Source organism: Mytilus edulis, chromosome 14, assembly GCF_963676685.1.
Source record: "Mytilus edulis chromosome 14, xbMytEdul2.2, whole genome shotgun sequence".
NCBI classification, from domain to species: domain Eukaryota; kingdom Metazoa; phylum Mollusca; class Bivalvia; order Mytilida; family Mytilidae; genus Mytilus; species Mytilus edulis.
Genome location: NC_092357.1, coordinates 8110537 through 8137739, shown reverse-complemented (window position 1 = coordinate 8137739; position 27203 = coordinate 8110537). Strand labels below are relative to the sequence as shown.

The 27203-nt window shown below is 31.6% G+C and overlaps 3 protein-coding genes across 3 annotated transcripts; 2 read left to right on the top strand and 1 right to left on the bottom strand.

Annotated features, from left to right (window-relative positions):
• Positions 1-571: 571 nt before the first annotated feature.
• On the bottom strand, positions 572-27203 carry LOC139503215 (L-gulonolactone oxidase-like). Its single transcript, XM_071292977.1, has 10 exons — positions 27077-27203; positions 24103-24142; positions 23375-23569; positions 22647-22694; positions 21161-21463; positions 20370-20513; positions 18589-19179; positions 3119-3273; positions 2284-2494; positions 572-926 (listed from the first exon to the last, which is right to left on the bottom strand). Exons 2-7 carry the CDS (start codon positions 24127-24129, stop codon positions 18598-18600), a joined length of 1299 nt encoding a protein of 432 aa, XP_071149078.1. The 5' UTR covers positions 24130-24142; positions 27077-27203; the 3' UTR covers positions 572-926; positions 2284-2494; positions 3119-3273; positions 18589-18597.
• LOC139503953 (uncharacterized) lies at positions 14498-15578 on the top strand. Its single transcript, XM_071293996.1, has 2 exons — positions 14498-15063; positions 15377-15578. Exons 1-2 carry the CDS (start codon positions 14498-14500, stop codon positions 15576-15578), a joined length of 768 nt encoding a protein of 255 aa, XP_071150097.1.
• Positions 15063-17073, top strand: LOC139503216 (uncharacterized). Its single transcript, XM_071292978.1, has 3 exons — positions 15063-15534; positions 15837-15983; positions 16266-17073. The coding sequence occupies exons 2-3, from the start codon at positions 15920-15922 to the stop codon at positions 16958-16960; spliced, it is 759 nt and encodes a 252-aa protein (XP_071149079.1). The 5' UTR covers positions 15063-15534; positions 15837-15919; the 3' UTR covers positions 16961-17073.

Below are 27203 nucleotides of genomic sequence, written 5' to 3'. Positions count from 1 at the left end.
AAACAAATTACTACTTTACTTTCGAAATCATCACCCCATTTTTTGACAGTGTCATTTTATCCCTTGACTTACTATTTGAGGCATTAAACATGAAGAAATACATTTGGAAGGGGTATAAACAAAATTGAAAAGTGATACACTGTCCACACTAGGGACTACAATCGTGGACAACTAAAATCAAGGGACGACAATTGTGCTCTCGGACCTGCTGTGATTGGTTAGAGGATCAATTAAGGCTTTAGTATAGTTTTAATAAAAGCAAGTGTGCCAAATATCTATGTTAATGTCTTATTGATAAAATATAACGAAATGCCTGTACTAAGTCAGAAATATGACAGTTATTATTCAGTCGTTTGATGTGTTTGAGCTATTGATTTTGCCAATTGATTATTGACTTTTCGTTTTTGATTTTCCTCGAAGTTCAGTTTTTTTTTGTTATTTTAACTTTTATAACTATTAAATTTAAGAGAACTGAAATTTAACAAAGCAAACAGGGTAGTAGCTCTCTTATACAGACATTTGCCGCATGAATTAGAAAATTCATTTGATCAAATTAAAACTATATTGATTATTTTTCGAAATGTGTTTATATTAATAACCCATTATACATTATAAAACTGCTTAAGTAAAACATGCTATTCAGTCACCTCTATAAAGCGTAAACGTCTCAACAGATAACTTTCCGAAATGAAAATTCTTTTTTTTATCATTTACTCATGAATGTATTCATAATAACAAACACAATCTAAGCTACTGTAATTGCACGGATACTTCACAGATATCACAACTTGCTTATTCCGAAAGATTTTGTCATCATGTTATAATCGTAATAGTTTTCGGATGCTTTTATTGAGAAACATTCCATTTGGATCAGCGCCAGACTTCGTCAGTTGTTCCTTGAATGCGTCGATATGTTGTCCCATATGCTGAAAGATTGTACAACACTAATAATTGATTGATTGATAACTACTCCACTTTCAGCACTAAATTAATAAGGGGAGCCAGAGTATCAAGATGGAATCATGAAGCTCCGGTAGAAAAACTGACTGTTCTATCAATTTAAATTTGTATTCGATTCATTTTTTCTGCAAAATCCGGTCTTATATGAAGGATTTGCTTCATAACAAAGGGTCACCTTTTAAGAAATGTCCCATACCGAGATAACGTAGATGTTCAATGTCCGTTTTAATTTTGTTAACTACAAACGGTTGAATATAAGATATTTTATAAATGAATTATGTCTAAGAAAGTTTCATGTGTTTATAACATTGATACTTTAGTCTGGGAGTACATATGTGTATGTTATCTGTAGAAGGCTTTGAAATAGCAATCAATAACTGCGAGGACTTTTATGTTAGTGCTTTGTGTTGTATTATGTTTTGTGTTTCGTATCTTAAGAACTATGTTTGCCCTTCTTTGTTTTGTTACACCAATAGTAGGTCCTGAGTTGAAAAATTATCTAAATCCGCCATATTCCTCTTATTTCTTTTAAACGAGGAGCCTGTCATTCAGTGTTTGTCATAGATTTATATTTATTTTTCGTAAATTGCATAGTTTTCAATTTATTTTGTTCTTTTAATTGTTTCACATTTTGTATGTCGGTATCCTTAATGACTAATGTGCTGTCAGATATAAGATTTTCCCCTTAGTTCAGCGGTGATATATAATTAGCTATATATAATCATATCACTTGAAAAGTGGATAGCTGTATCATTGGCAATAGTTCCACTCCTCTAGGTTAATGTTGCATTTCATGTAGTCTTCATTGAGAAAAAATTCAAAACATGATAGTTATCTAATTTGACTGATCTTTGATTTAGAAAATAATATATTGTAGTCGTATGGTAACAAACAACAACAATAAAAAAAAATAACGTTACAAGTATTTTAAATAAAAAAACAATTTCTCATTTAGCTGATAACCATCTAGATGCAATTCAATATTATATTTTATTTCCTTATAAAACTGAACATTTCAGGCAGGACATGCTTTCTGACATATCAATACATAGCAAAACGAACGTCACTGTATGTAATTAGAATAATTGCATTCCTATTTATGTAGTTTTATAAGGTTGTTAAAGTATTGAACGTGCAACATGTTAAGTGCTAGATATTTCATTAAATTTTTACAATGAATCCAGTCGTTGCATTTTTTGGTCTCATTTGTTTAACTTTCTAGTTTGAACATGAAAATATATTTGAAAAAGCTTACATTTTGAAATCAATACCTCTATAAAAGTAATGATAAAAAGTATTATAAACGGACGTTTTCTTTCATACTTTGTTAATATGGTCCTCGACACCGGGAATAAAATCCCATTGCTTAGCTAGATGTGGAACACCATCTAAAGCCATCCATTCTTTTGCTACATCAATACAAAATTTTTCCCATCCTTTTGTGTCGACGACACTTAAAATTTCTATATACACCACGTGACCAGATCCGCCATAAGCAGGATTTCCAATTATACCGGGACACAGAAGAGTATCACTGAAAATGCCGATTAGATTTTTATCTAAACTACAATCAAAACGCATACATCATAGAACTTTTATCATAATATTGTGATGCTTTGCTCAACATGCTTTTTTTCAGAGGATGGTTCTCATTCATTTATGATCATTCAAAAGGAAAATCTAAGATTGATGAAAAAAACTTATGAATCCAAATGTGTTGACAAATTCGTATATGCATCCACATCAAATTACTGTAAAAGAACAGTATAACAATATCTAATAAATACGAGGAAAGGTCTGAGTAAACTCAATGTGACCACTAATTAGTTTGATTATCATATTTACATACGAATAAAGCAGCAATAATACGTGTATAGCAATGAAACATATTGACATACATCGTATATTTCGTTTGCTTTTGTGTTTGATAGCATAATTGAGTACATGTAAATATGAAATAATTATAGTTTTATGGCACAGCCAGTGAAGTTTCGTTTTGAAGCCCTATGTGTTGATATAACATAATTTCATAGAATTTGTCTTGTATTAGATTTCAAGTAACCTGATTCGAGCCTCACTTATAAGTATTATGTAGACGAACGGCGCATCACAAAATTATACGTCTGGTATCTTAGTTTTTGTTTATTTTTAGATTTACCTATAACCCATCATGCGCATTTCCAAAGCAATGTTCAATGGATACTCGTCTTTTTCCTCGTAATGATCTACTTTGCTCACAACTACTTGAATTATCTTCAATAGTCTATGAAAATCTCCCTTTAAATCGAAGGCAAATTCCATGTCATACAGTCCCTGTAACGTAAAAGTTAACACTTTTTTCGTTCGGGAATCGTACGTACAGCGTTCGGTAATCGTTCGTATAGAGTTCGGTCATCGTTCGTACATCATTCGTATAGCGTCCGTACAACGTTCGGTCAGCGTTCGTTCATCGTTCGTTCATCGTATGGTAAATGTCATTTGAGGGTTTTGTATAACGTATGGTTCATGGTATCGTTAATAGTTTCATTTGTCGTATGGTATATGGTATGGTTTAGCGTTTAGCGTTTCGTTTATCGTATGATATGTGATATCGTTTAGCGTTTCATCAATCGTATGGTATATCGTTTTGTTAAGCGTTTTATATACGCGTATGTTAGGGTTTTATTCCAGAAAGTTATTTCAATTATTATAGTTTTGAGTTAAAATGATTTAATATAAAAAGATGCGGGATAAAAAACAACAATTATCAGTTTGGATTGGATTAAATCTCTAACTAATATCATTATGGAATATATATAAAACGAAGGGGAAACGTTTCCTCCCATCACATTTTGACATTAATAACATTAGACCAAATACCGCGATATAAGTCTCTCTATGTCTCTCTCTCTCTCCTCCGCCAAATATTTCTCTGATCCAAATATTTCCTTGACACAATAAATTATATATAATGTTCTATAAACGAGGCTTTATATGTAGTACACGTTTTATATCTAAATGTATTAAAAAAAAAACACACACATCCATGGTATTTGTTCTCCTCAATGTCAGAGTCTGATATAAACCGAAAACTGCAAGGGATATATACAAATTCGTTGAAGATATCTATGGAACCAGCGTCGCTTGTGATTCCTGCTGTCGGTGTTAAAACGTCGCAAATTATTTACCTTAAATAACCAATCAATTGTATTCTAAAAGAAGTTGATTTGTTCTTTGTACGAATACATGAAATATTTGTCACTGGACGTTATGTTTGCAATCGACGATCAAATACAAATCTATAGTATTTCTATGAAAGAGACTAAGTAAAATATTTTTTTTTATTATCTTACACATATTTGAAGGACCGAAATATTCAGTTCTACAAATGGATGTTATTTAAAGACTTGAAATTTTACAATTATCACATGCATCTATACTGAAAATTTTTATCGACGCAACAAACTTTTCCCTTTCATCGTTGCTCATTTTCCGATTCACTCAAGGTTTCTAACGATCTTCTTACTTGTTCGTACATTCTAAAATTAAAATCCTACACAAATTACAAAAACTTTTATTCTCCGGCTAGACTGCGTAAAAGATGAATACTGTTTGATTTGTGTACACACAATGTTTTGATGGCCGATATCCAGTTTCGCTAAAAAAGAATTAATTTGCGCCACAACTTATTTACGCCAATTCTTTTTTTTTTGCATCACTTTATTGTAAAAACTGCAGCATTCATTTGCGCCAATAAAACAACCATTTAATTGCGCAAATATTATAGACTTGTTTTCAAATGTTTGTTCTTAGTGCACCGAGGAGGTCCTTTCCGGTATTACAGGTACAAGTAGAAATACCGCAAATTTAGGGCCTCCTTAGTGCACTTAGAACAAAATAGTGCACTAAGGACCTGAATGAATGATAGAATGTACATTAAAAACATGGCATACGGAAGGAGACTTTCTTAAAGTACATAATTTCAAATTTTATAAATTTTAGTAATTATAAAGTTATTTAACAGTTGAAGTCAGTATTCTAATGTTACATGTACGTGTAAATAGGCTAATCGTTTCGAGGTAAATATGACACATCACTTTATTGTAAAAACTGCAGCATTCATTTGCGCCAATAAAACAACCATTTAATTGCGCAAATATTATATACTTGTTTTCAAATGTTTGTTCTTAGTGCACCGAGGAGGTCCTTTCCGGTATTACAGGTACAAGTAGAAATACCGCAAATTTAGGGCCTCCTTGTTGCACTTAGAACAAAATAGTGCACTAAGGACCTGAAGGAATGATAGAATTGACATTACAAACATGGCATACGGAAGGAGACTTTCTTAAAGTACATAATTTCAAATTTTAGTAATTTTAGTAATTATAAAGTTATTTAACAGTTGAAGTCAGTATTCTAATGTTACATGTACGTGTAAATAGGCTAATCGTTTCGAGGTAAATATGACACAATTAATAAAATCGAGAATGGAAATGGGGAATGTGTTAAGTTCCATTTATTGGCGCAATTCATATTATAAAAAAAAGATGAGATGAGCGCGATTCAAACCTTTACAATATGACAAATTACACCTAACCGTTTTGACAAACCAGTAAATTCTTCGCCCGGGGATATATGCCTGACATTAATATTCCTTCAGTAATTTTACAATACCCAGTCGTGTCATTTCCGTATATTGTACATGTAGATAGCACGTGTGATATACACCAGTATACTCATTCAAGTGATTTTTATTTTTAGAAGAACTCCATATCGGGTAACATTAAATATACATAAACATAAAATTACAATTGAAAAAAAAATGGTAATAATAAGTTCAAATGTTGTTTTATAAAATGCACCTAGGTATGTATTTGAAAACTTATGTTATTACGTTATTTCATGTATCTTTTTTTTTGTTTGGCTTCAATTACTTTTTTTTATCATATTGACTTATTCGTAAATCGAAAAACGCACAAATCTGAATAGAATCATATGGCATTGAATGATTTCTCTAACTCAAAACTAGATATACATGTACATATAGATGTTTCTTAAATTTTATTTTTCTCGTTGGGTTGCTTGTCCATTACTTGACGATTACGCTATATTCTTTTGTTCGGTATTTGTAAAAAACTGCTCATCTATCAATTTCACAAGAAATATAATACTCGTAAGTCATGAACATTGAAGTTTAACTTGCTATTAATTTTTCGTATACGCACAAACATAAAATAAAATTAAACACTTTAAAGCTGTTTAAATTATGCAATGCATTTTGAAAATATAGTTTTTAAAAACCGGTTATTTTTGTTTAATACTTTTTCTGTCCCTATTCGCTAAAAATTAGGACACGTGTCATTGGTTAATATAGAACTAGTCAACCATGAATAATCCCAAACAATAACTTTTTGATTGGTTTGTCTCACTTGCTTATATTATCAATATTACGTATTGTTTTCGGCTGAGACTACTACATGTATAACAGTAACTGTTATAGTAGTCTCAGTTTTCGGCAATATTGAAACAATATCCTTAAGAATTTTAATTGCTTCAGTCATTTAATATATGAATATATATTTATTTTTTCATGATTAATATTTTTAGATTGATAACATAATTGCATCATTTTTTAAGCATTTATTTATTTATTTGACATTTTTAATATTTATTTAACGTGCATACCGATTTGATAACTTTTTAAACACTTGACGCCATATTAATATTATATACGAAAAATAAGGTGGATATTTAATCATCGGCTCTCAGGAAGTTTTCTTGTAGGTTAAAAGAAGGGGGACAATATACCTCTTAGTAGTAAAACTTTAAGATTGGTATTCTTTAAATTGTATAACTTTCTTATTCATGCTTTCTCCTCAATTTTTAAATTATATTGAGAATCACGTTTTTATGTCAGATATTTTATCATTTATTCTGTTAAATCAAAGACATGTAGTACATGTATTCTATTTTCCGGGATAAATTATTCACAATGATAAAGAAATAAGGGATGATTTAGAAATGGGCATGTTGTGTATACACCTATCTATTGATGAACACTATAAATGTTGCCCACTAGCTGTCCTTATGTGTTTTTGTTGTTTGATTGCTGTCTTGTTGTTGTTAAACCCACTATGATCTCCTACAGTTTCAATATATATTTCCCTTAAGACTTTGCTCAGAGAAAAGTGATAGAATAGGTTTGTATATACATTTATCGTTTCACTTTTCAATTTTTAACTCCCCAAAATTTTATTTTAAACTATTAAATTTGAAGACGTGTGTTATCTAAACGAAATCTAAATGGTCACCAACTTACTAGTATATTGTTTCCCTATTTGGCACACACCTAAATATAAACCTCATTGTAAATACAATTTAATTGGTCGTAGTAAATTCTATTAAGCACAAAACAAATCCATGTTTTTTTTAAATATGAAAAAAAATTAATATATTTTTTTTTTTCATTTGAAACAAGGAAATAATACTTTAAATTACATTGTGCAAAATATTTCATATAATCTTCCTAGGAATCAGAAACTCTTTTCTTCATAAAAATGTTTGAAATAGTTTACACTGGACATTAAGCAACTGACAATCAATCAACTAAAATATATCTAAGGGATTATTATTATGCATGTACATGTATATAAATGCCGTATACCATATACATATATTGAATAATCAATAAAATATAGTGATGTCAAAAAGAAACATTATCATTAGTATATCAAAAATAAAATAATTTAGTTTTTCTTTCAAAATGACTTGCAAACAGTCCTTTTTCCGGAGCATTTTTCTGTCTGTCCTATCGCTCTGTGTGGGTTAATTATTTCAAGCATAAAGTTTATAAATCGATCTCTGATTATATATAGATTTAAGTCAAAGTAAAGATTATATATATTGTTTAAGAATTTAGTGTTTTCTTATTCATTCTGACATCGGTGTCCATGGATCTGAACAAGAAATTGCGAAGACGTTATGCATAAATCTGTTTACCTTTAATTTTAAAAATGATTTTTCAACAGAATATTATATATATAAAATTGTTTAATTTTGTTTTTCTTTGCGAAAACAAAATGGCCCTTAAGCTAAATGTCATCGTCAGCATGTATAATGGAAGGCGATAAACACTTTAGAATATACACCACCTGCTGGATCTTTTTACCTGGGCACAGATCTTGTGACGTAACAAGTATGAATGTAAAATTCTCGATATGGTATATTCAGTCGAATATACACGGTATCTCTGGACTGGGGTATTTAAGATATTTTGATCTCATAATGTAACATGATGTAAATTTATTTGCGCTTTATGTAAAACAAAAAAAAATGCATTTAACCATTTTATTTTCAAAACATTTTTTAAAATGAGTTGACTTTGAGCATATATTTATTTTCAAAACCGGGTACAAATCACTGATTTCCAATTTTAGACCAATCTTATTATTATCAGCAGTGGGCAAAGTATTTGAAAAAAACTTGTATTTAAAAATGTATTTACTCACTTAATTAGTTATATTTCAAATATACAAAATGCGTTTCTGTTTCAAGTTCATATTTGCCTTTTGAGAATACTAATGCAGGAGTTCCACAAGGCTCTGTATTAGGTTCCCTACTATTCCTTATTCATGTATATGACATAGCTGGTAATTTGATAAGTCTAACTCGATTGTGTGCTGATGAAAAATCCATTTCTTATTCAAGTACTAGTCCTAACACAATAGCGAATTTCTTAAATAGCGATTTAGAACAAATTTTAGCATGGTCTAAGGATTGGGTTATTGATTTTAATCGGAACAAGACAATTACTATGCTATTCTCCTGTAATTCTTCTCCAGATGATATTAAAATAGAACTTCAAAATCAAGTAGTAGAATTGTCTCCTGTCATAAACATTTGTATTACTTTTGATTCCAATGGTAAACTCTATACAATATAGAAAACGTTTCAAAGCACAAGATTAAATTTCTAAAAAAAAATGAAATATGTATTGACTAGGAATTATCTTATTCGCATAAACTTAACACTTATAAGACCAATTATGTAATATGCACGTGAGTTATGGGATGACTGTACTCAACAAGATTCCAACAATCTGGAACATGTCGTTTAGTTGGACGCAGGAAGATTAGTAACTGGGTTGCCTACAACTACAACTACAGGTGTTTGCTAGTCCGGAAGTTATATATATTTTCAGTGGACAGAAGAAAATCCAAAAAAGCTCAATATGTTCTATTCTTCACATAAAGTGGGACTGCCTCTACGATTTAATGCCAATTTTTTCAGTTATAGGTAGAATATCAAGAAAATCCTTTTTTTTCATCTACTACTATCGAATGAAATAGGCTTAACCCTGACATATGTACGTCCAGAAATATGAATATATTTATCTAACTTGACATAGACACAATTGCACGTCAATCTTTACAGTTGATTGGATAAAAGTGATGGATTGCCACGCCTATATTAGAACTGATATCCTATGAACAGACTTCAGATAGCGCCCAGTATTCGAATTTGATAAAAAAAAAATAATTATATCTTGTATTGTTTCAATATTAAAAGTAAAGGGTAACGTAGTTGAATTTTAGATTAAATTTGGGAAGTCGTGTATACATGTATCCCCATTTGTTAGGACAGTATGACTGAGGTTATTCAACATGAAGAAATGAAAAAAATATCAGCTGGTTTTAAGAGTTGCAAATATTACGTGACAAAATAAATTTATGATACAGAATTATTTTTTTATTTGTGTTCCTCAGCAGTGTTTGCTTAATATTATTTTCCTCGAATCCCGAAAAGTAAAGAGTTTTTAATACGTGTAAATCCCGAATTCACATAAACGACGTTCATTAATGGTCTGTTCAAGAGTTTAAATTAACTTTTCAAATTATTTCAGACACGTAAATAATATAGGTTATTAGTGCTAGCTTCACAAAGAAAATATCCACTGACATGCATAATATCTAATGCCATGGGTCACGCATGGATTGTCTTACTTTATAGGGATGCCCATGTGGCACATAAAAGATAAGATTGATTTAACCATTGTACTTTAGAATTGCAACAAATCTTAAATTCACTTGAATACATTAACCTGTTATCTTGTCGACTTTACAGCTAATTTCCTAATGCTTGTAGAGTAAAACTTTGATAGGCTTGCTTGCTCTGTTTGTATAAACATGAATTCAAGCTTTGTAAATAACATTGACATCTTCAAACTATATAGAGGCATATTTTAATCTGTATATATTATATTTAAATTTGATTGGAAATTATCCCAATTACAATTGTAAAATATACAAACTAAGCAAGCAAGCTAACCAAAGTCTCGCTTTACATGCATTAGGAAATTAGCTGTAAAACCAACATACAGATAGCCGCTATATCCTGAGAAGAGACCACGATAAAATTTGAAAGTTAAACAAATCTTAGTTTTCACGGGAACGAATATTTTGTTAAAAAGTTGTAGTGATCAGATCATCAATGACGTAATTTAAAAAAACAAGACGACAAGGTCGAAAATAGTTCTAGACGTCTTATAGCAGGAAAGTCTCCCCACTCAGCTTGTGGTTATGTGTTGGTGGTGAATAGAGTCACACCGACTTACAATTGACTATTTCTATGCGGTTACAATTAAAGCTCGTTGTCGAAATCAGCACTAGGGAGATACCATTAATTTTCACAGGGTAGGGGTGGGGGAGTTGTGGCTAGGATGAAAAATGTTGTCCTGCATTTATCTTTCAATGTAATCTCAATGTAAATGTAGTCCTGCTTTTTTTATTTTACATTCTATTCTGTCCAGCCTTTCTTTCAGTTATTAATGTATCCTGACTTGTTTTTCATAAAGTCATCATGACTTTTCTTTTTGTCAAGATGGCCATACTGTCTTTTTTCTCTTAACTCCTGTCATGCCTTTTTTCAATTTTCATACGTAAGACAAACTTCTTCGTGCATGTGACTTCATATCTTAAAAGGGATAAGAAATGTCTTAATTGATAAGTTCTACATTGCATTTAAAACATTCATTGAAAGAATATTGTATAATTAGAAATCAATGTCCGCTGTTGGAAGTTCAGTTTCGCCATTTAATTTTCGTGCTTGTCATAAGACGATATTTCAGGGGTTTCGATTGTTAAACTCGTTAAATCAAATAACGAACATATTCCATCTCAACCCGAGAAAGAGTGGCTCATTTACATTAATTTTATCAATGATTATCGTTTATAAGATGTTGTACTTGCAATGCTATTTATAAACGCCGAGTAAAATTTTAAATGTTTGGCATACAAATTTTAAATTATTCATCTTAAAAAAATATTCAGAAGACAATGGGACATATCGAAGAATCTTTGAGTTCTGACGAAAATTATATTATATCATTCCACAAAGTATATAAAAGTACCAAGTGTTTTTCTCAACTTTGACAACCTTATTCTGTAACAGATCTTGGCAGAATTTTTCAACGGGAATTTTCAAAGCGCTTAGACAATTCCAGTGCACCGTTACGATTCAAATATGATGTAATGGTATAGGAAAACCTTGCAGCTGAGTGACTATTGACAAAAACATGCTACATTTGAGAAAAATCGCTGTAAAGATTTAACATATAACTACCGTCGCCACATTGGGATAGTCGTAATTCCAGTTACGGTTATCAGTATAATACCAGTACAGTTGAGAAATATGGTCACGTGCAGTTATTCATGTTATTCAAATGCAGATTTAAACCTTATCAATATTAAACCCAATTCCGCAATCAGCTGTGGTCATCCTGTTGAGGATAGTATTCACTATTTTTTAAGTGCCCTTTTATCAACGAAGCAAGAAAAATATTGGTTTCAAAATTAGAAAGATCTACTATATCCGTTTTGCTTTTATTGGCTGGTGACGGTGACCTTTCATTTCAGCAAAACAAAGACATTTTTGAGTCTGTACAATCATATATCAGAAATACACTAACTTTCAAGATTTAGAACATTCAATTAAAATTCGGAATTCCTACTTCCCAACTCTTCACTCTAGTTCAGTTTTATATATTACTCTTATACGTTTTGTTTTTGAAACAAGGCTATATTTTGTCAAAAGACAAGCACAATAACCGCAAAGCGAATTGCGAAAAGTGGTTACGTATTTCGTTTTCGTTAAAGAAAACAAATTCTAATAGTTTATGTAAAATACCGACTCTCGTACGGTGTCGCGTTTATATCTTTTTAAGGCATTGGTGCAATTGGATGCAAACAATAATGACCATAAAATGTCAGGTTTGCGAGATCAGACAGTAACCTAACAACTAAACAATTGAAAACCTAGAGATCAATGTTTAACATTCGCCAGCAATGAGCAATTTTCATAAAAACCTGATTTAGGTGAATTCTTTGCGAGTAAAGAAAAAGAGACTACCATAGATTTGTTATTAACCCCAGATGCTTAATGGGTACAAATCAGTATTCAGGAATTACCACTTTACATTACACCACATTACAACAGAAATTAGAAAATACATGTAGGGCCTCGAAGTATTTCTAAGACATTGTTATTTTCCTGTTCTATTTCTTTCTGGCAAACACGGTTTTATAAATGCTGACAGGCACTGACCATTGAAAAACAATCGATCTGTTTGAAATAAGAAATGAAAATAACTATACTCCCGCTTTAAAAAAGGGGGGTATACTGTTTTACCTCCGTCTGTCCTTCCGTCAGTCCGTCAGTCAGTCCGTCCGTCCCATGAATATTTTTCGTCGCATTTTTCTCAGGAACTACAATACAAGGATTTCTGAAATTTGCTTTCAGGGTTTATCTAAGTCAGCTATACCGTGTGATGCGTTTTCAGATTGATCACTTGACAACTTCCTGTTTACCGAACACTTGTTTGATTTTACACATGATAGCCAAGTTGAAAATTTTCGTCACATTTTTCTCAGGAACTACAATACAAGGATTTCTGAAATTTGGTTTCAGGATTTATATAAGTCAGCTATACCGTGTGATGCGTTTTCAGATTCATCACTCGACAACTTCCTGTTTACCGAACACTTGCATATTTTTACACTATTAATATTATCCACTTGCGGCGGGGGTATCATCAGTGAGCAGTAGCTCACAGTTTCACTTGTTGTTGTTTTTTTTATGGCAAATAAGAAAAATGAGTGTTTGATTTGAAATTGTTTAAAATTATTTAGAATAGTTTAAAATAGATGAAAATAACGTATTTTAATGTGAAAAGGCTAGACTTTAATTTGTGCCGTAGGGATGTGATTGAGTGGTTTTGTTTAAAATTATTTCCCATTATTTCCCTAGTGAAAATCTGCAATAGTTATTGTATCATCATGTTGTTTGATTTTCACATTTTAACAAAACTAAGAATATGACGGATGAATTTATAGTTAGCTAGCTGTTTAATGTCCAGTGGCAACTATTAGATGTATCATTAGGAGGACATTTACAATGTTATAATAACATAAGATGTATGTTTCATTATAATACGTCATTCTGATTGGCTACACTGCAATCTTGCGTTATTCCTTAATCAATTTCATTACACAATAAAATGACACGAGGTCCCACAATAGAGTGCACAGGTAAATTAAATAAAAACTTGATAAAAATCGTGTTTTCATAGTCCTAGCTAAAAAATGTATTTATAAGTATTGAATGCTTCTTTTTGTAACTTCATAGGGTTGTAAAAGCGTTGACCGTGAGCACGTTTTAAGAATGAAGCGCATGTGCTTCTTACAAAATGTACTTCGGTCAACGCTTGTACACTCCAATGAAGTTACAAAACGAAGCATTATGAACAAGGGCATCCTGTGTTATGCAAACATGTGTATTTCGGCACAAGCGATGACCTATATACCGTGTGTATCATATGTATATTTAGGGTGGGTTGCTCCGAATTAAGGAGGTATAAATACAGGAAAATACAGAGAAAAAAAATACAAAATTAGATAAGAGTATAACGGGCAAAATAAAGAACAGAGAAAAATGGTATAAGAAAATTCAAGAATAGAGGGAAATGGTCTAGTTTTTTGCCGGACAATTGTTGATGATTGTTAAAAGTCAAGTGCATTTATAGGTAAAATAATACAGAATCGTTTGTACATTGGTAGGGATTTATGTTTGGAGTTGATGAGGCAGATAATGAGTAATTCTTTTTATTTGAAATTTCTCGAATATTTGTTTTTTTTTCGTCTGATTTTAAATTGAATAAAAAAATCTATATACAAAAAAAATGGTTTAATTACGACATATAGATAAAACTACTATTCAGTCGATTTTAAAATACATGCTACATGTATAAAAGAGAATACATAAATAATATTTAACATTATTAATTAACTGGAGCTTATTTGACTAAATACGAGTAAAACTGCCAAATCCATAATTTTGTCCTATAAGGCCAATACGGATTTTTCCGTATTGGCCAATACGGATTTTTCCGTATTGGTCCGGGTTTAGCAAGCCCAATATTAGCATATTCGATTAGCTCTAGACTAATCGGTTAAAATCCCGATAACTCTAGAGAACTACGGCTAGTGTCGTCTGACAGGAGAAAATGACAACAAAACGATGGAGCAATAGCTCTATAAAAAATATAGATGATGCGATGGATGCGTTAGTTGAAGACTATTTTCACTACGACGATTTATCTAATAGGGAGGCAGAGTACATCAAGAGAAATCTCGCGGATGTCAATGGGGAAGGAAATTTGATTCTGGAAGAAGTTGATTCAGCGAATTTCAACTTCCCAAATGAAATTCTGCAGGACATTGAAAATGCACAGAATCATGAGATTGACGAATCAGACAAAGAAAATAGCTCGAGTAGCAAGAGGTTTCGCTCTGTCACTGATGAAGATACTGACTCTTTTCTAGCTTTAAGTGTTAACAAGAACACAAAAACTAAAACAAAGAGTGACTTGAAAGTGATGCTGGATTTTTTCATATCTGTTGGAGAAATGCGTGATTCAGTGGAAATACCTGCCAAAGACTTGGACAGTCTGTTATCAAGATTTTTTCTTGGAGTCCTGAAGAAAAATGGTGACGAATATGAGCCTGACTCTTTATCCTCTATGTTCAACAGCTTGGATAGACATTTGAAGGACTCAAAACGTAGTATAAGGTACGATTATTTTCATGTAGATTATTTGATATCTGTGAGACATGTAACTCCCTTGTCTTGATATAGCATGATAGCCTTTGCATTATTCTGTCAAGCATTATGACTCGAATATTCAGTGCCAATATTTTAATTTTAGCCTTGTGTCATTTTTTTTGGTAAAAACTATATATATCATCTGGGTCAATGTGGTTTTGATGATCTTAAGCTTGTGTACAATGAATATTCCTTGGTTTCTCTTTGCTATAAGTATAAAACATGTACATACAAAAATTACATGTCAGATATTATGCATATCTTTTCTTTAATGTTTCAGTATTAAAAAGGATCCTGAGTTCAACCACACAAGACGGGTATTAGAAGCGAAGCGAAAGGCATTAAAGTCATTGGGCAAGGGCAGTAAGCCAAACAGAGCTGAACCTTTGACGACTGAGGAAATCCAAATCTTGAGGGAGAAAGGCGTTATTGGAACACGTAAGTTTAAAAAAAATGTTGTATTCCAGCGTGTCAGTCAGTAACTTTTAATTAAACATTTTTCTAACCTTGTGGCAAACAAATTATTTTATTTCCTTGTCGCCCTCTATCCATCCCTGATTATTAAATGGTTGTTCTAATAAAAAATGTTTAAAATACACATAAGGTCTTGAACAATGAGAGTGTCTCCAGAGGTCTTTTGCATTTTGATACAGTATTTGTCCTTTAAATACTATTTTAAGTTGGATATTTACATTAAGATACATGTATTTTAGTTAAGTTCTTTTTTTTTCTTTTTCCAGAAAACCCTGATGCATTACTGAATGCTGTGTTTTTAAATAATGCAACATACTTTGGTCTACGAGGTCGACAAGACCATGTTAACATGACATGGGGAGATGTCAAGTTAAAAGCTACATCTGATGGAAAGGAGTATTTGGAATTTAATGGTGAGATTATGTTATGATTTCCATCATTTAAATAGTTGATATTTTAAATCTTTTAGAAATCACAGAATATATACTTCTGTGGATAATGGATGTACATGTACAACAGTCCTGACAAAAGTTGGTAATTTGTGCTTTTAAGGATATTAACCATTGTTTTATATTTATCAAAACAAATCTTATTTACTATGCAATACATGTTTTTTGTTATATAAAAGTGAAAGTTTTGTACAGACAGGAAGGATAATTCTTCTTTAAATATTGACATAAGCATACTTTTTTCAGAAAGAAGCACCAAAACCCGTAGTGGAGCAAAAAGCAGGGATTTCCGGGATATTACGCCAAAGATTTTCGGGGAAGGAGGAAGTAATTGCCCTATTCATGTTTACAAGGAATACAAACGGCATAGACCTCAAGACACATTAACTGATGAACATAGATTTTATTTGAGGCCTTTAGATAATAAACATGAGGAAATATGGTACACTCGCCAAACCATAGGCAAAGATAAATTAGGTAAAATGGTAAAAAATATGGCAGAAAAAGGAGATCTTCAAGGAAGAAAGGTTAATCATTCGGGACGTAAAACTTTTGCTACCACACTACTTCAAAATGGTAGACCTGCCAATGAAGTTGCTCAATTAGGAGGCTGGAAAGGCATTAGTACCTTAACTCATTATTCAGTACCGTCTATTGAACAACAGCAACAAGCTTCTCACACAATATCTAAGGTCATGTTGCCGAACTCAGATTTACAGACGACATCAGATTCAGAGGAACCTTGTGAACTTTCAAACTCAAATACATTAGTTCATAATAATTTAAATGCAAATGTATCAAATACAAATAATCAAACTGCTAACAAACATGACAACCCAATGGCCATGTTTGCAGGTGCAACTATAACAGGTGGTGTTTTCAATATTAACATATACTCAGGGGAAAGAAAGAATACTATAAACTGCAGCCAAGAGCTTTAATCTGAAAACTAGATAAAAACATGTTTTTTACTTGTTGTGTTTATTTACTGTTGATTATTTAATAAAATTGTTACTATTTTATTGTTTTGATTAAAATCCTCAATTTTCATTGATACATATTCAAATCACTACTATTGAAGTCCTGAATGTCAGATTTTCACACTATTTTCAATCTTCATATTGGCCAGGCTAGAGTTCATATTGGACTGGTTAATTAATAAAGGTATCATTGCGTAACAATTTTCATATTGGCTTAGTTATAGGTCCTCGGGCAGCCATATTGGCCTTCGGCTTCGCCTCAGGCCAATATGGTACCCTCGGACCTATAACTAAGCCAATATGAAAATTGTTACGCAATAATACCATAATCTTTTTGAACAAAAAGTCAACCTTAAGACCCCGAATATATTTTTGAAAGAACATTATATTAATTCCATCTAAAATAACTTGAATTGTTCATTTGGAAAAAAAATGTTGATTGATCCAAATTTTACGCATATTATCACCTATATAAAAAGATTTAACAGAACACAATTCATGTTTTCTATATTTTATAACATATACGCTAAACGAAACTTTGCACGCCAAGAAACGATGTACGCTAAACGATACGATATACGCTAAACGAAACGATGTACGCTAAACGATACTGTATACGCTAAATGAAACGATTTACGCAAAACCATACGATATACGATAAAAGGGCGCTAATGTTATCGTTTATGGTATGGTTTATGGTACATGGTTTCGTTCGCACATCATTCGTTCAGCGTCCGTACAACGTTCGGTCAGCGTTTCGTTTGCATTCGTACACCGTTCGGGAAGCGTACGTTCATCGTTCGGGCATCGTCCGTACATGGTTCGGGCATCGTTCGTATTGTTAACTTTTACGTTACACGGACTGTATACAGGAGCTTTCTCAATGTATTGTCTAAAATTCATATAAAAATCAAACATAAATCTGCTTATATTTTGATAAAAACGATATGATTAAATTGAAAAATTATATCAGTTTCCATGTTATATTCCAATCTTGGAACTTTTAACCAAAAAAATCGTAAAAAAAGTGTTCTATTCAAAACCATTTGATATTTTAGTACGTGTATTTGTTTGCTCATGGTGCGAACACAATTGTTTATATTGAAGTGTTGCAGCATTGTTTAAAAGTAATTTGTCGTTTCAGAATCCAAAGGTTTGTAGTTAATGCTATGGATTGTAACATGTGTAACTGAAATTGCCATTAACAACACATGTATTTGTTGATATTGGTTTGTTATGGACAGTGTATGTCAATCCCTAAGTTTCCGAAACCACTTTACAAACCTAGAGCTAGAGCTATCCAATAGAACCATACTAATTTAAGTTGTATTTTGGAAATTGTTGTATCATACCATCTACACAAGAAAATTTAGCTTACGTTTATTTCATATGTATCTAATGTGAAATTCGTGCCACACATTTCATTTCAGATTCAACTCAAAAGAGCTTAAACACAAAACATGTGAAACTCACGTTTACATTTTTATGTTTACTTTATTTTGGTATTATTTAATGTCAAAAGCATCAATAGTACACCATATATCGAGGTTCAAAGGTCATAAATACTTGGAGTAATGAGCGTGGTTCACCTATATAGATTACCTAAAATGGACAGCATGTGGAAGTTCCTGATATTGGGTACCGCTCGGGTAAATGATGTTCTTTATCGCACCAAACGTTGACCATGCGTACAATGGAGTCAATGAAGGGTTTCCTGCTATGATTGGTGACATGATCGCCAAGGCTTCTTGTGTAAGATAATCCTTCACTTCTTTCCAGTCGTAGTAGGTTTCAGTTGCAGTTTTAACTTTATTCGTTTCTTTGTTAATGACGCGGATCCAAACATCATCATTTTTTGGATTATAATCAAACAAGCTCAGTGAGTTGTAGGGAAACCAAAAAATCTCAATTGACCAGTTTTCCTCAAATAATTTTTGTATATTTTCTGCATTGAAAAATAAATCATCTAAATCCATGTATCGATTTTCTACTTTGACGATAACTTCGGGAATTAATTTTATTGTCATATCAAATATTACTCCAAAACATCCAAAGTTTGCACTTATTGCCCTCATCATTTCTTTGTCGTCAGATGCATAGGTGCGTAGATTTCCGTCACTTCCGATTATGCGCATTTTCACAACATTGTCACTTGGTGTGTTTGCATCCTTTCCTACGCCCTGTATGTAAAAATGAAAATATAGATGCATATAAATTGAATTCGTCAATATAGTAGTCAGAAACAATAAACTTTGCTCTAGTAGTATTGAAACAAGTGTGCACAGCTTTCAAGAATTCAGTTAGTGCTTTGTATTGACATGATAATATGACATGTATGAGGATTGTGTTATTGAAATTTACTTATACAAAATGTAGATATTACTGTTAGAAAATATATCTCCCTCATGGATAACTATGATTGCTTGTCTGGCTTTGGGCATACTTTTTATCCTGTTTTGGTTTTTAAGCTCATCATTTTATAATAGGTTTTGGATGTTAGAATATTTTGGCCCCCTCGATAATTACTGAAGAAATATTTGTGTGAAGAGCAGTTTGTACCTTGACTGGTTTTCTAACTATTTAAAATAGACAAATGATTGAGGAGTGTGATTATTGGCAGTAAAATATGTACCCACCATTAACATGATTAACAAAAGGGCAATGATTCAAACAGATGACGAAAATCGTAAGGCAGTAGAATTTAGAATCTCCCTCAACACAAGGTAGTTTTAAAAGCCAAGAGATTAACAATGTCAAATAAAGAATATCACCTGCCTCACGTAAGGAAGATAAGAAAACAAACTATAGAAGAAACCCTTACAAAACTATCAAATTATTAAAGGTTCTTTGTATGGGACAACCAACTAAGTCGGAAATTGTGCCATTAACATTCGTAATCTCCCCTTCTCTGTCCAAACTGCTGTAACATAAAAACAAAATAACAAATTGTAACACATATTTGAAAAGGGCCGCACAAATCAAATCAAATCAGTACATAGCTAAACCACAACTTACTCAAGGATTTAATTGAAGATATTGAAAGCTACATGTAGTACAAATCCCAATTTCTACTAAACATGCTAAATACACGATGATTCTCAGACTAAAACTTGACAAGAAAGAGTTTATATATTTAAATTTACCTTTGAGTTCGGACTTTATTATTTCACTTCATACCAATCAGTTCATAATTAACACGTGTAAAGACGATTAACGCAGTCTGACAAAGACACGACCTAAACTTATAAGTGTATGATATACTATAGATATATTAGTGCAATGCATGGTTAAACTAATCATAAAAAGTCTACATTTAAGATAAGGTGCAATATCAACACAACTATAACTTAATATTGACATGAAAACTCACATGACAACCAGTTGCTACAACACTGACCATCTGAACAACATCTAAAATTACATTAGCAGGAATATGCAGTTTGTTTTTTAGTTGGAACGTCTTAAAGTCTCCAGTCGTCACTCCGGTCATGATGTCCACTTCAAGCTTTTTTCGCTACAATTCAACGTCATATATAGAGGATCATATGATATAATCTATCAAAAAACATATCAAAATTGGTTATTATAAGACATGTAAGACATTGTGTAATGGTAAAGTCATATTGGTATGTATAATATGTTTGTCTTGTTGCAATTTGCGTTTGAGATCTTCTTAGTCTGACCTGCTGCGCCAGATTTTAGATTCTTATAGTTCACAAGATATACATCCACACGAAAACATAATCTTGACACATTATTCTGAAGCTGTTTCACTCAAGAAGAAACCGAACTTTGAATTGCTAATAAGAGACCAACAGAGAAGTGATGTGTCACGGACCAGATTGTATAAATAAACTCATCATAGATACCAGGACTAAATTTTATATATACGCCAGACGCGCGTTTCCTCTATAAAAGACTCATCAGTGACGCTCGAATCCAAAAAAGTTCAAAAAAAAAACAAACAAAAAAAAGCCAAATAAAGTACGAAGTTGAAGAGCATTGAAATCCAAAATTCCTGAAAGTGATGCCAAATACAGCTAAGGTAATCATATATAATTATTGTTTCTCTTGCCACTGCATTCACAAATGAAATGTAAGGTAATATACATAAAACATAAGAATATTTTGAATTATATTGTTTTATATATAACGACTTGCATTAGATATTCTAATTCTTGATCCATCCTTGTAGTCGCTTTTCATATCTTTTACATAGATAAGTAATTGCTTGCTGTCTGCAAAAATTGGTGCCCAGCTGTGTCCAGTTCCAGCACACCTTACACGCAATCCTTGTTCAGATGCTGCTAACACTAACTTCTTCAGTTCCTCTTTTGTAGTTGGAGAGGAAGAAATAACTTGAATAGCTTGTGTCTCTCCCCAGTTTTCAAACGTCTCTATTTGTAAGGATGGAGAACTCCCAATTATCATTTGTAATTTCTGTAGTCTATCTTCAACATCGCCCTGAAACAGATGGTGTATTCCATGCAATAAAATATAGTTCACTGATCAGATAATAGTTACATTTATGACTAAGGAACAACAGTATACCTTTATCCAATCTTGTGTGTTGGTTTTTCGTGGACAATATTAACTTTAAAAAAACAGCAACACAACTTCAGATTACTCTTCATGGTCACAAGTATACATGCGTAATCTCAACTTTATCATTAATTAATAGGATGCTATTTTATTGTAAAATCAAATTGTCTCCACTGATTACCTTTAAAAGGCATTATATTGATTGATATATTCTACAAGCGTTTACTTTTTCGCCCAAACGTTTTCGAGGGTTACTTTGGCTTAGTATTTAGTGAAAAAATTATACAAGTTGAAGACTGTTGTTTTTTCTTTTTGGCGTTGTTTCTTTATTTGTTCTTTTTTAATTATGTTTCGCCTGAACGTTACCAGTTTGCTTTCAACTTATGATCATGACAATTCAGATATCCCTTTGGTATCCACTGCCTCTCTCTCTCTTATTCTACGAATTAATATGTATTTGGTATTGCAATTTTAATATGCAAAGAACGAACAGTCTGAACAAAAGATTGAACGTATATATTTCGTACATGCATCTATGTTATAAACTTTATCAGCCTCTACATAATGTTTAGAATAGCATCAACGGTTGAATAATTAACTTCAGGAACCTGTAATACAGTGGTTGTCGTTTGTTTTTCTGTGGTACATATTTGTTTTTCGTTCATTTTTTTTTTAAATAAGGTCGTTTGGTTCTTTCAATCTTACACAGACTATTTATTTGTTTGCATACTCAGCCAATTTCAACATTTATAATGCAAGTGGTTCGTTTGAATAACTTTTGTTAATATTTTTTTTTCTAAAATGATTAGATTCAAAGCAAAAACTATTCATTATTTATAATGATAAATAAGGGCAACAGTAGTACACCTCTGTTCAATACTTATAAATCGATTAAGGTAAAGAAAATCCGGGTTCCAATCTAGGGAAACACTTCACCTTTGAACGAAAAGAATTAAAATAACAATGTACTGTCTTCACTCACAATGTACTATCATCTTAACAATATACAAAACATGTATAAATGTATCATTATCATTTTGCTTAGCTTCTTTTTTACATATTCTCCACATATTGAGACGTTATTGCATTGAAATTAAATACTGACCTGGTCAGACAAATCTGGTTGAATATGTTTCGTTTTTGGTTTCTTCATCTGAAATAAATACATTGTAGGAAATAAAGAAACAGTTATAATAATACATAATAACTTCATTACAATCGGAAGTGATAGTGATGCCACAGGTAACTCGTAATGGGAATAGGGTACACTTTTAGATAACAAGATCATCTTCCCTGTTTTCAATTAAATTCGTATTTTTTCATAACGTTTTACATCTACGTTCGAGGAACAGACCAATGTTTGCGTTTATTTCGTAAATGATTGTTCACTTTAAAAGTTTAAATATTCTTGTTTTAAAAAATATATACTGTGGATTCATTTATTTTTGTGGGTACCAATTTCGTGGTTTTAGGAAAACTTCCATATTCGTGGATATTTAATTTCGAGGTTTTGCTGAAGTCTGCATAGAAACCTATCATTATCATTCGATGAACATTTAATTTCGTGGTTTAACTGTGCCCACGAAATCCACGAAAATTGGGTATTCAACGAATAATTATGAATCCACAGCATCACTTATTGAAAAGTTTAACGTGTATACAATCGTGTAATTCCAAATAGTAAGTCATTACAAAAGGTGAACTGATGCCTGTAAAAGTGTGCGTGTGTGTGTTGTAGATAAAGTACTCAAGATTCCGTGAGATAGAGAAACATAAGAATACAGAAACAAGTATACAAAAAGTGAAATAATACCCAAACAAAAATGGTAATACCTGTTCTTCATACAATGCTTTGCAGTCAACCATGACGATTTGTTTGTCATTACATTTAGCATCTTTTATCCAATCATTGTCTCTGTTGCCTAGTTCAAGTAGGGCAATCTTTTTCTCCCCTAGCGCCTTTTTCAAACAGCTTTTTAGTTGTTCATTATCACTGGGTCTATCATGTTCGATAACTGCAGGATGAACCTACATTAAGAAAGACAAACTCAATTGATCATTTCCAGATATAAATACAAAACTACGTTCAATCGGATGTGTTATTTTCGTGTGCGTGATTTTTCAAACTTGAGTTCTTTTAGCAACAAGTATCGAAAAAAAAACTCATTGTTGAAGGCCGTACGGTACCATATAGTTGTTAATGTCTGTGTTATTTTGGTCTTTTGTGGATAGTTGTCTCATTGGCAATCATACCACATCTTCTTTTTTTATATATACGGAAAGAACTGTATGATATATTTTTGTCGAGAATATCAATTGTAAATATTACCCAGTTGTTTTGAAATGTCTAATTCAGCTCGTGAATTGAATATATGATGATGTTATCCTTACTTTGGCGCCTTTATGTGACTTTTACAACATAAACATAAACCACGAAATCACATTAGATATTTCGTTTTGTTTCTTAAAAATTCATAATAAACTACCCTTGATAAGCTTTATTTACGATTTCAGTTGCAATTAGATAATATAACTTATACTAGTTTTGTAGTACACCTTACCACCTGTGATGATGTTTCACAACCCATTTCAAGTTGCAGTCTGAAATCAAAATGTGAATAAAACAGTATTTTAGACAAACAATTCACGGAACATGTTGAGATTATATATCGGCTCGAAACGTATGTCTATCAATTTGTTCAATTGAAGATGAAAAGTTATTTTTATAAATGAACAATTTGAAATGACTATTCATTACTGAGCAGAGTTGCCGTTTTTCGTCAAGCGATTATACATATTATAGGAAAAGGTGTAGGTTCAGTAAGACCCTCTTTTAGCCCCAAAATATAGCAGTTTTACATAATTGTTTAAATGTAAATTTGTAGATATTTATTAGAAAGTAGAATACTTCTGCTACATACTAAACTACCCTTGATAAGCTTTATTTACGATTTCAGTTGCAATTAGATAATATAACTTATAATCTATTGAGATACTAGTTTTGTAGTACACCTTACCACCTGTGATGATGTTTCACAACCCATTTCAAGTTGCAGTCTGAAATCAAAATGTGAATAAAACAGTATTTTAGACAAACAATTCACGGAACATGTTGAGATTATATATCGGCTCGATACGTATGTCTATCAATTTGTTCAATTGAAGATGAAAAGTTATTTTTATAAATGAACAATTTGAAATGACTATTCATTACTGAGCAGAGTTGCCGTTTTTCGTCAAGCTATTATACATATTATAGGAAAAGGTGTAGGTTCAGTAAGACCCTCTTTTAGCCCCAAAATATAGCAGTTTTACATAATTGTTTAAATGTAAATTTGTAGATATTTATTAGAAAGTAGAATACTTCTGCTACAAGAATATGGGCTGGTTTTACAATACAATGTACATTTATCGGCTACTAGCATCATTAAGTCATGATAAATTACTGAAATCTTCACAATTTTAGCATTTATTTACATTTTAGACGGTTTCCGTATTACATGGAAGTGGTTGCATTTGTGGTCATTCTTTATATTTAAATGTAAGTTGTATTTGATGATAAAACATATCATATATAAAGGTTGAGAGTTAACATGGATGCGGCCACTTTTATTTTTGTCAAAAAACATCCAAAAAGTGGAATATTATGGCACATTTTACAGATTTGTCACATTTAAGCTTGCGTTCGAGCGTCTTTTGTGATAAAAATCAGTTCAAATCTTTCACATAAACTATTTTAATCGACTGAAGTAGACATTTTACTGTCCATTTTATCAGATGAACTCGAAATTTGAGGCCAAAATCAGCTATAACCGGATCTACTTCTTTATATTTTAAATATTGCGTTCGATAAGACAAACAGTATGTTAAGGGAACATTAAGGAATGTCGTGTATTTCTTATGTTTCATGTGTGTTTTAGTGCAGCAATATTACAAGACGGTTACATTCAATTTCGCTTTTTTTACTTAACCTTATATGTAATAGTAGTTTTAAGTAATACTAAAAGGTATTTTATTATAAATCCATCATGATCATACCCATTAAAATATGTATATGTATAGATAAAGAAATGAGAACATTCAAACTAGACAGAAGCTCGAGTCAAAGCAAGCATAAACTACTATACAAAAAATTACAAATTGTTTCATCTATTTTGGCTAAATATAGATTACTACCAAATGTCTCCGGTGAATGACGTTTACATCCGTTGAAACCGGTTTATATGTAATATTTATCTTTAGTACAAATAATCAATATATATATTTGTTACTGGTAAATGAAATATATTTAAACATGTTAAAATACTTTTATTAATGTCAATATAAGTGATATTTGCATCCTTAATACATTAATGTTCGTCTTAAACTGCCCTGTTCTGAACAAGAATATAATTCATGACACTATTGACCATATTAACGCATGTACCAAGTCAGTAATATGACCTTTTTCATTTAATTTGATGTGTTTCAGCTTTTGAGTTTGCCCTTTGTGAAAGGACCTTCCGATTTGAATTTTCTTTTGTGATTGGTATTTTTTGCAATTCATCTTTTTAAGTATTTGTATGTATATTTTTTTTTTTGGAAGATGTGGCCGTTTTTTTTAAATACTATATGATGATGATTTGCGTATCAAATTATTACCTTTGATAACCATTTAAGGTCAAACTATACTAATATAAAATATGGTATTAAGTTATTTCTATAATATAATTTGAAATAAATTTGATATTAGATAGACAAAATATTATGTTCAAACAATTTATGAATAGTAGGACCGTTGTATCTTAGGTTTTGATTTTCAGTATTTTGTGATTTTACTTTTTTAGTTAGTCATCTTCAAATACATCTTGTAATGTAAGACAATCGTATATGTTTTGACATAAGGCAAGATAAAAGATGCACCAAATTTAAAACTAACTGTCATTTTTGGAAATAATTTGCCGCCGTTAATCATGTATCTTATTCATCTTATTTTGCTTAGTCTCTAGTTTCTGCCTTGTGTACTATTATTTATCTGTTTGTCCCCTTTGTTTTAGCCATGTCGTTGTCAGTTTATTTCGATCTTTAAGCGAAAGAGGGACGAAAGATACGAAAGGGACAGTCAAACTCATAAATCTAAAACAAACTGACAACGCCATGGCTAAAAATGAAAAAGACAAACAAACAACAGCACACATGACATAACATAGAAAACTAAAGAATAAACAACGCAAACCCCACCAAAAAACTAGGGGTGATCTCAAGTGCACCGGAAGGGTAAGCAGATCCTGCTCTACATGTGGCACCCGTCGTGAAAGTGTCCCACTGGTATATTTCGCTACTCTGTTATATCATGTAAACGTTTTAACATGTGAGAAAAAGATTCAATAAAAACAAATATTAATTAATGCAAAGACAAAATAAAAACTCCACTTACCAGAATATGTGTTGTGAATGTGTTAAAATCATAATGATCGGCAAATTAGTTTGAATCCGGTTCTATACTTTAGATGAAAAACCCTTATACAAAAAAACTAAATAAATTAGCTTACTTACATCAATATTTTTAATTTTTCACAGTTCACGTCAAATTTGTACTTTTGACAGTATTGATTTAATAATCCTATTAGATCATTTGCATTAATCAAGTATTTGCTGGCGTATCCGTATCGACGTATCGTAT

Coding starts and splice junctions, on each gene's coding strand:
- LOC139503953 (XM_071293996.1), top strand. CDS start 14,498: ATGACAACAAAACGATGGAGCAATAGCTCTATAAAAAATATAGATGAT. Junction 15,064..15,376: donor GACTCAAAACGTAGTATAAG/GTACGATTATTT, acceptor TTAATGTTTCAG/TATTAAAAAGGATCCTGAGT.
- LOC139503216 (XM_071292978.1), top strand. CDS start 15,920: ATGACATGGGGAGATGTCAAGTTAAAAGCTACATCTGATGGAAAGGAG. Junction 15,984..16,265: donor GGAGTATTTGGAATTTAATG/GTGAGATTATGT, acceptor TACTTTTTTCAG/AAAGAAGCACCAAAACCCGT.
- LOC139503215 (XM_071292977.1), bottom strand. CDS start 24,129: ATGGGTTGTGAAACATCATCACAGGTG. Junction 20,514..21,160: donor CAAGAATTAGAATATCTAAT/GCAAGTCGTTAT, acceptor GTTGAATTGTAG/CGAAAAAAGCTTGAAGTGGA. Junction 19,180..20,369: donor TTGTAGCAACTGGTTGTCAT/GTGAGTTTTCAT, acceptor TTTTACATACAG/GGCGTAGGAAAGGATGCAAA.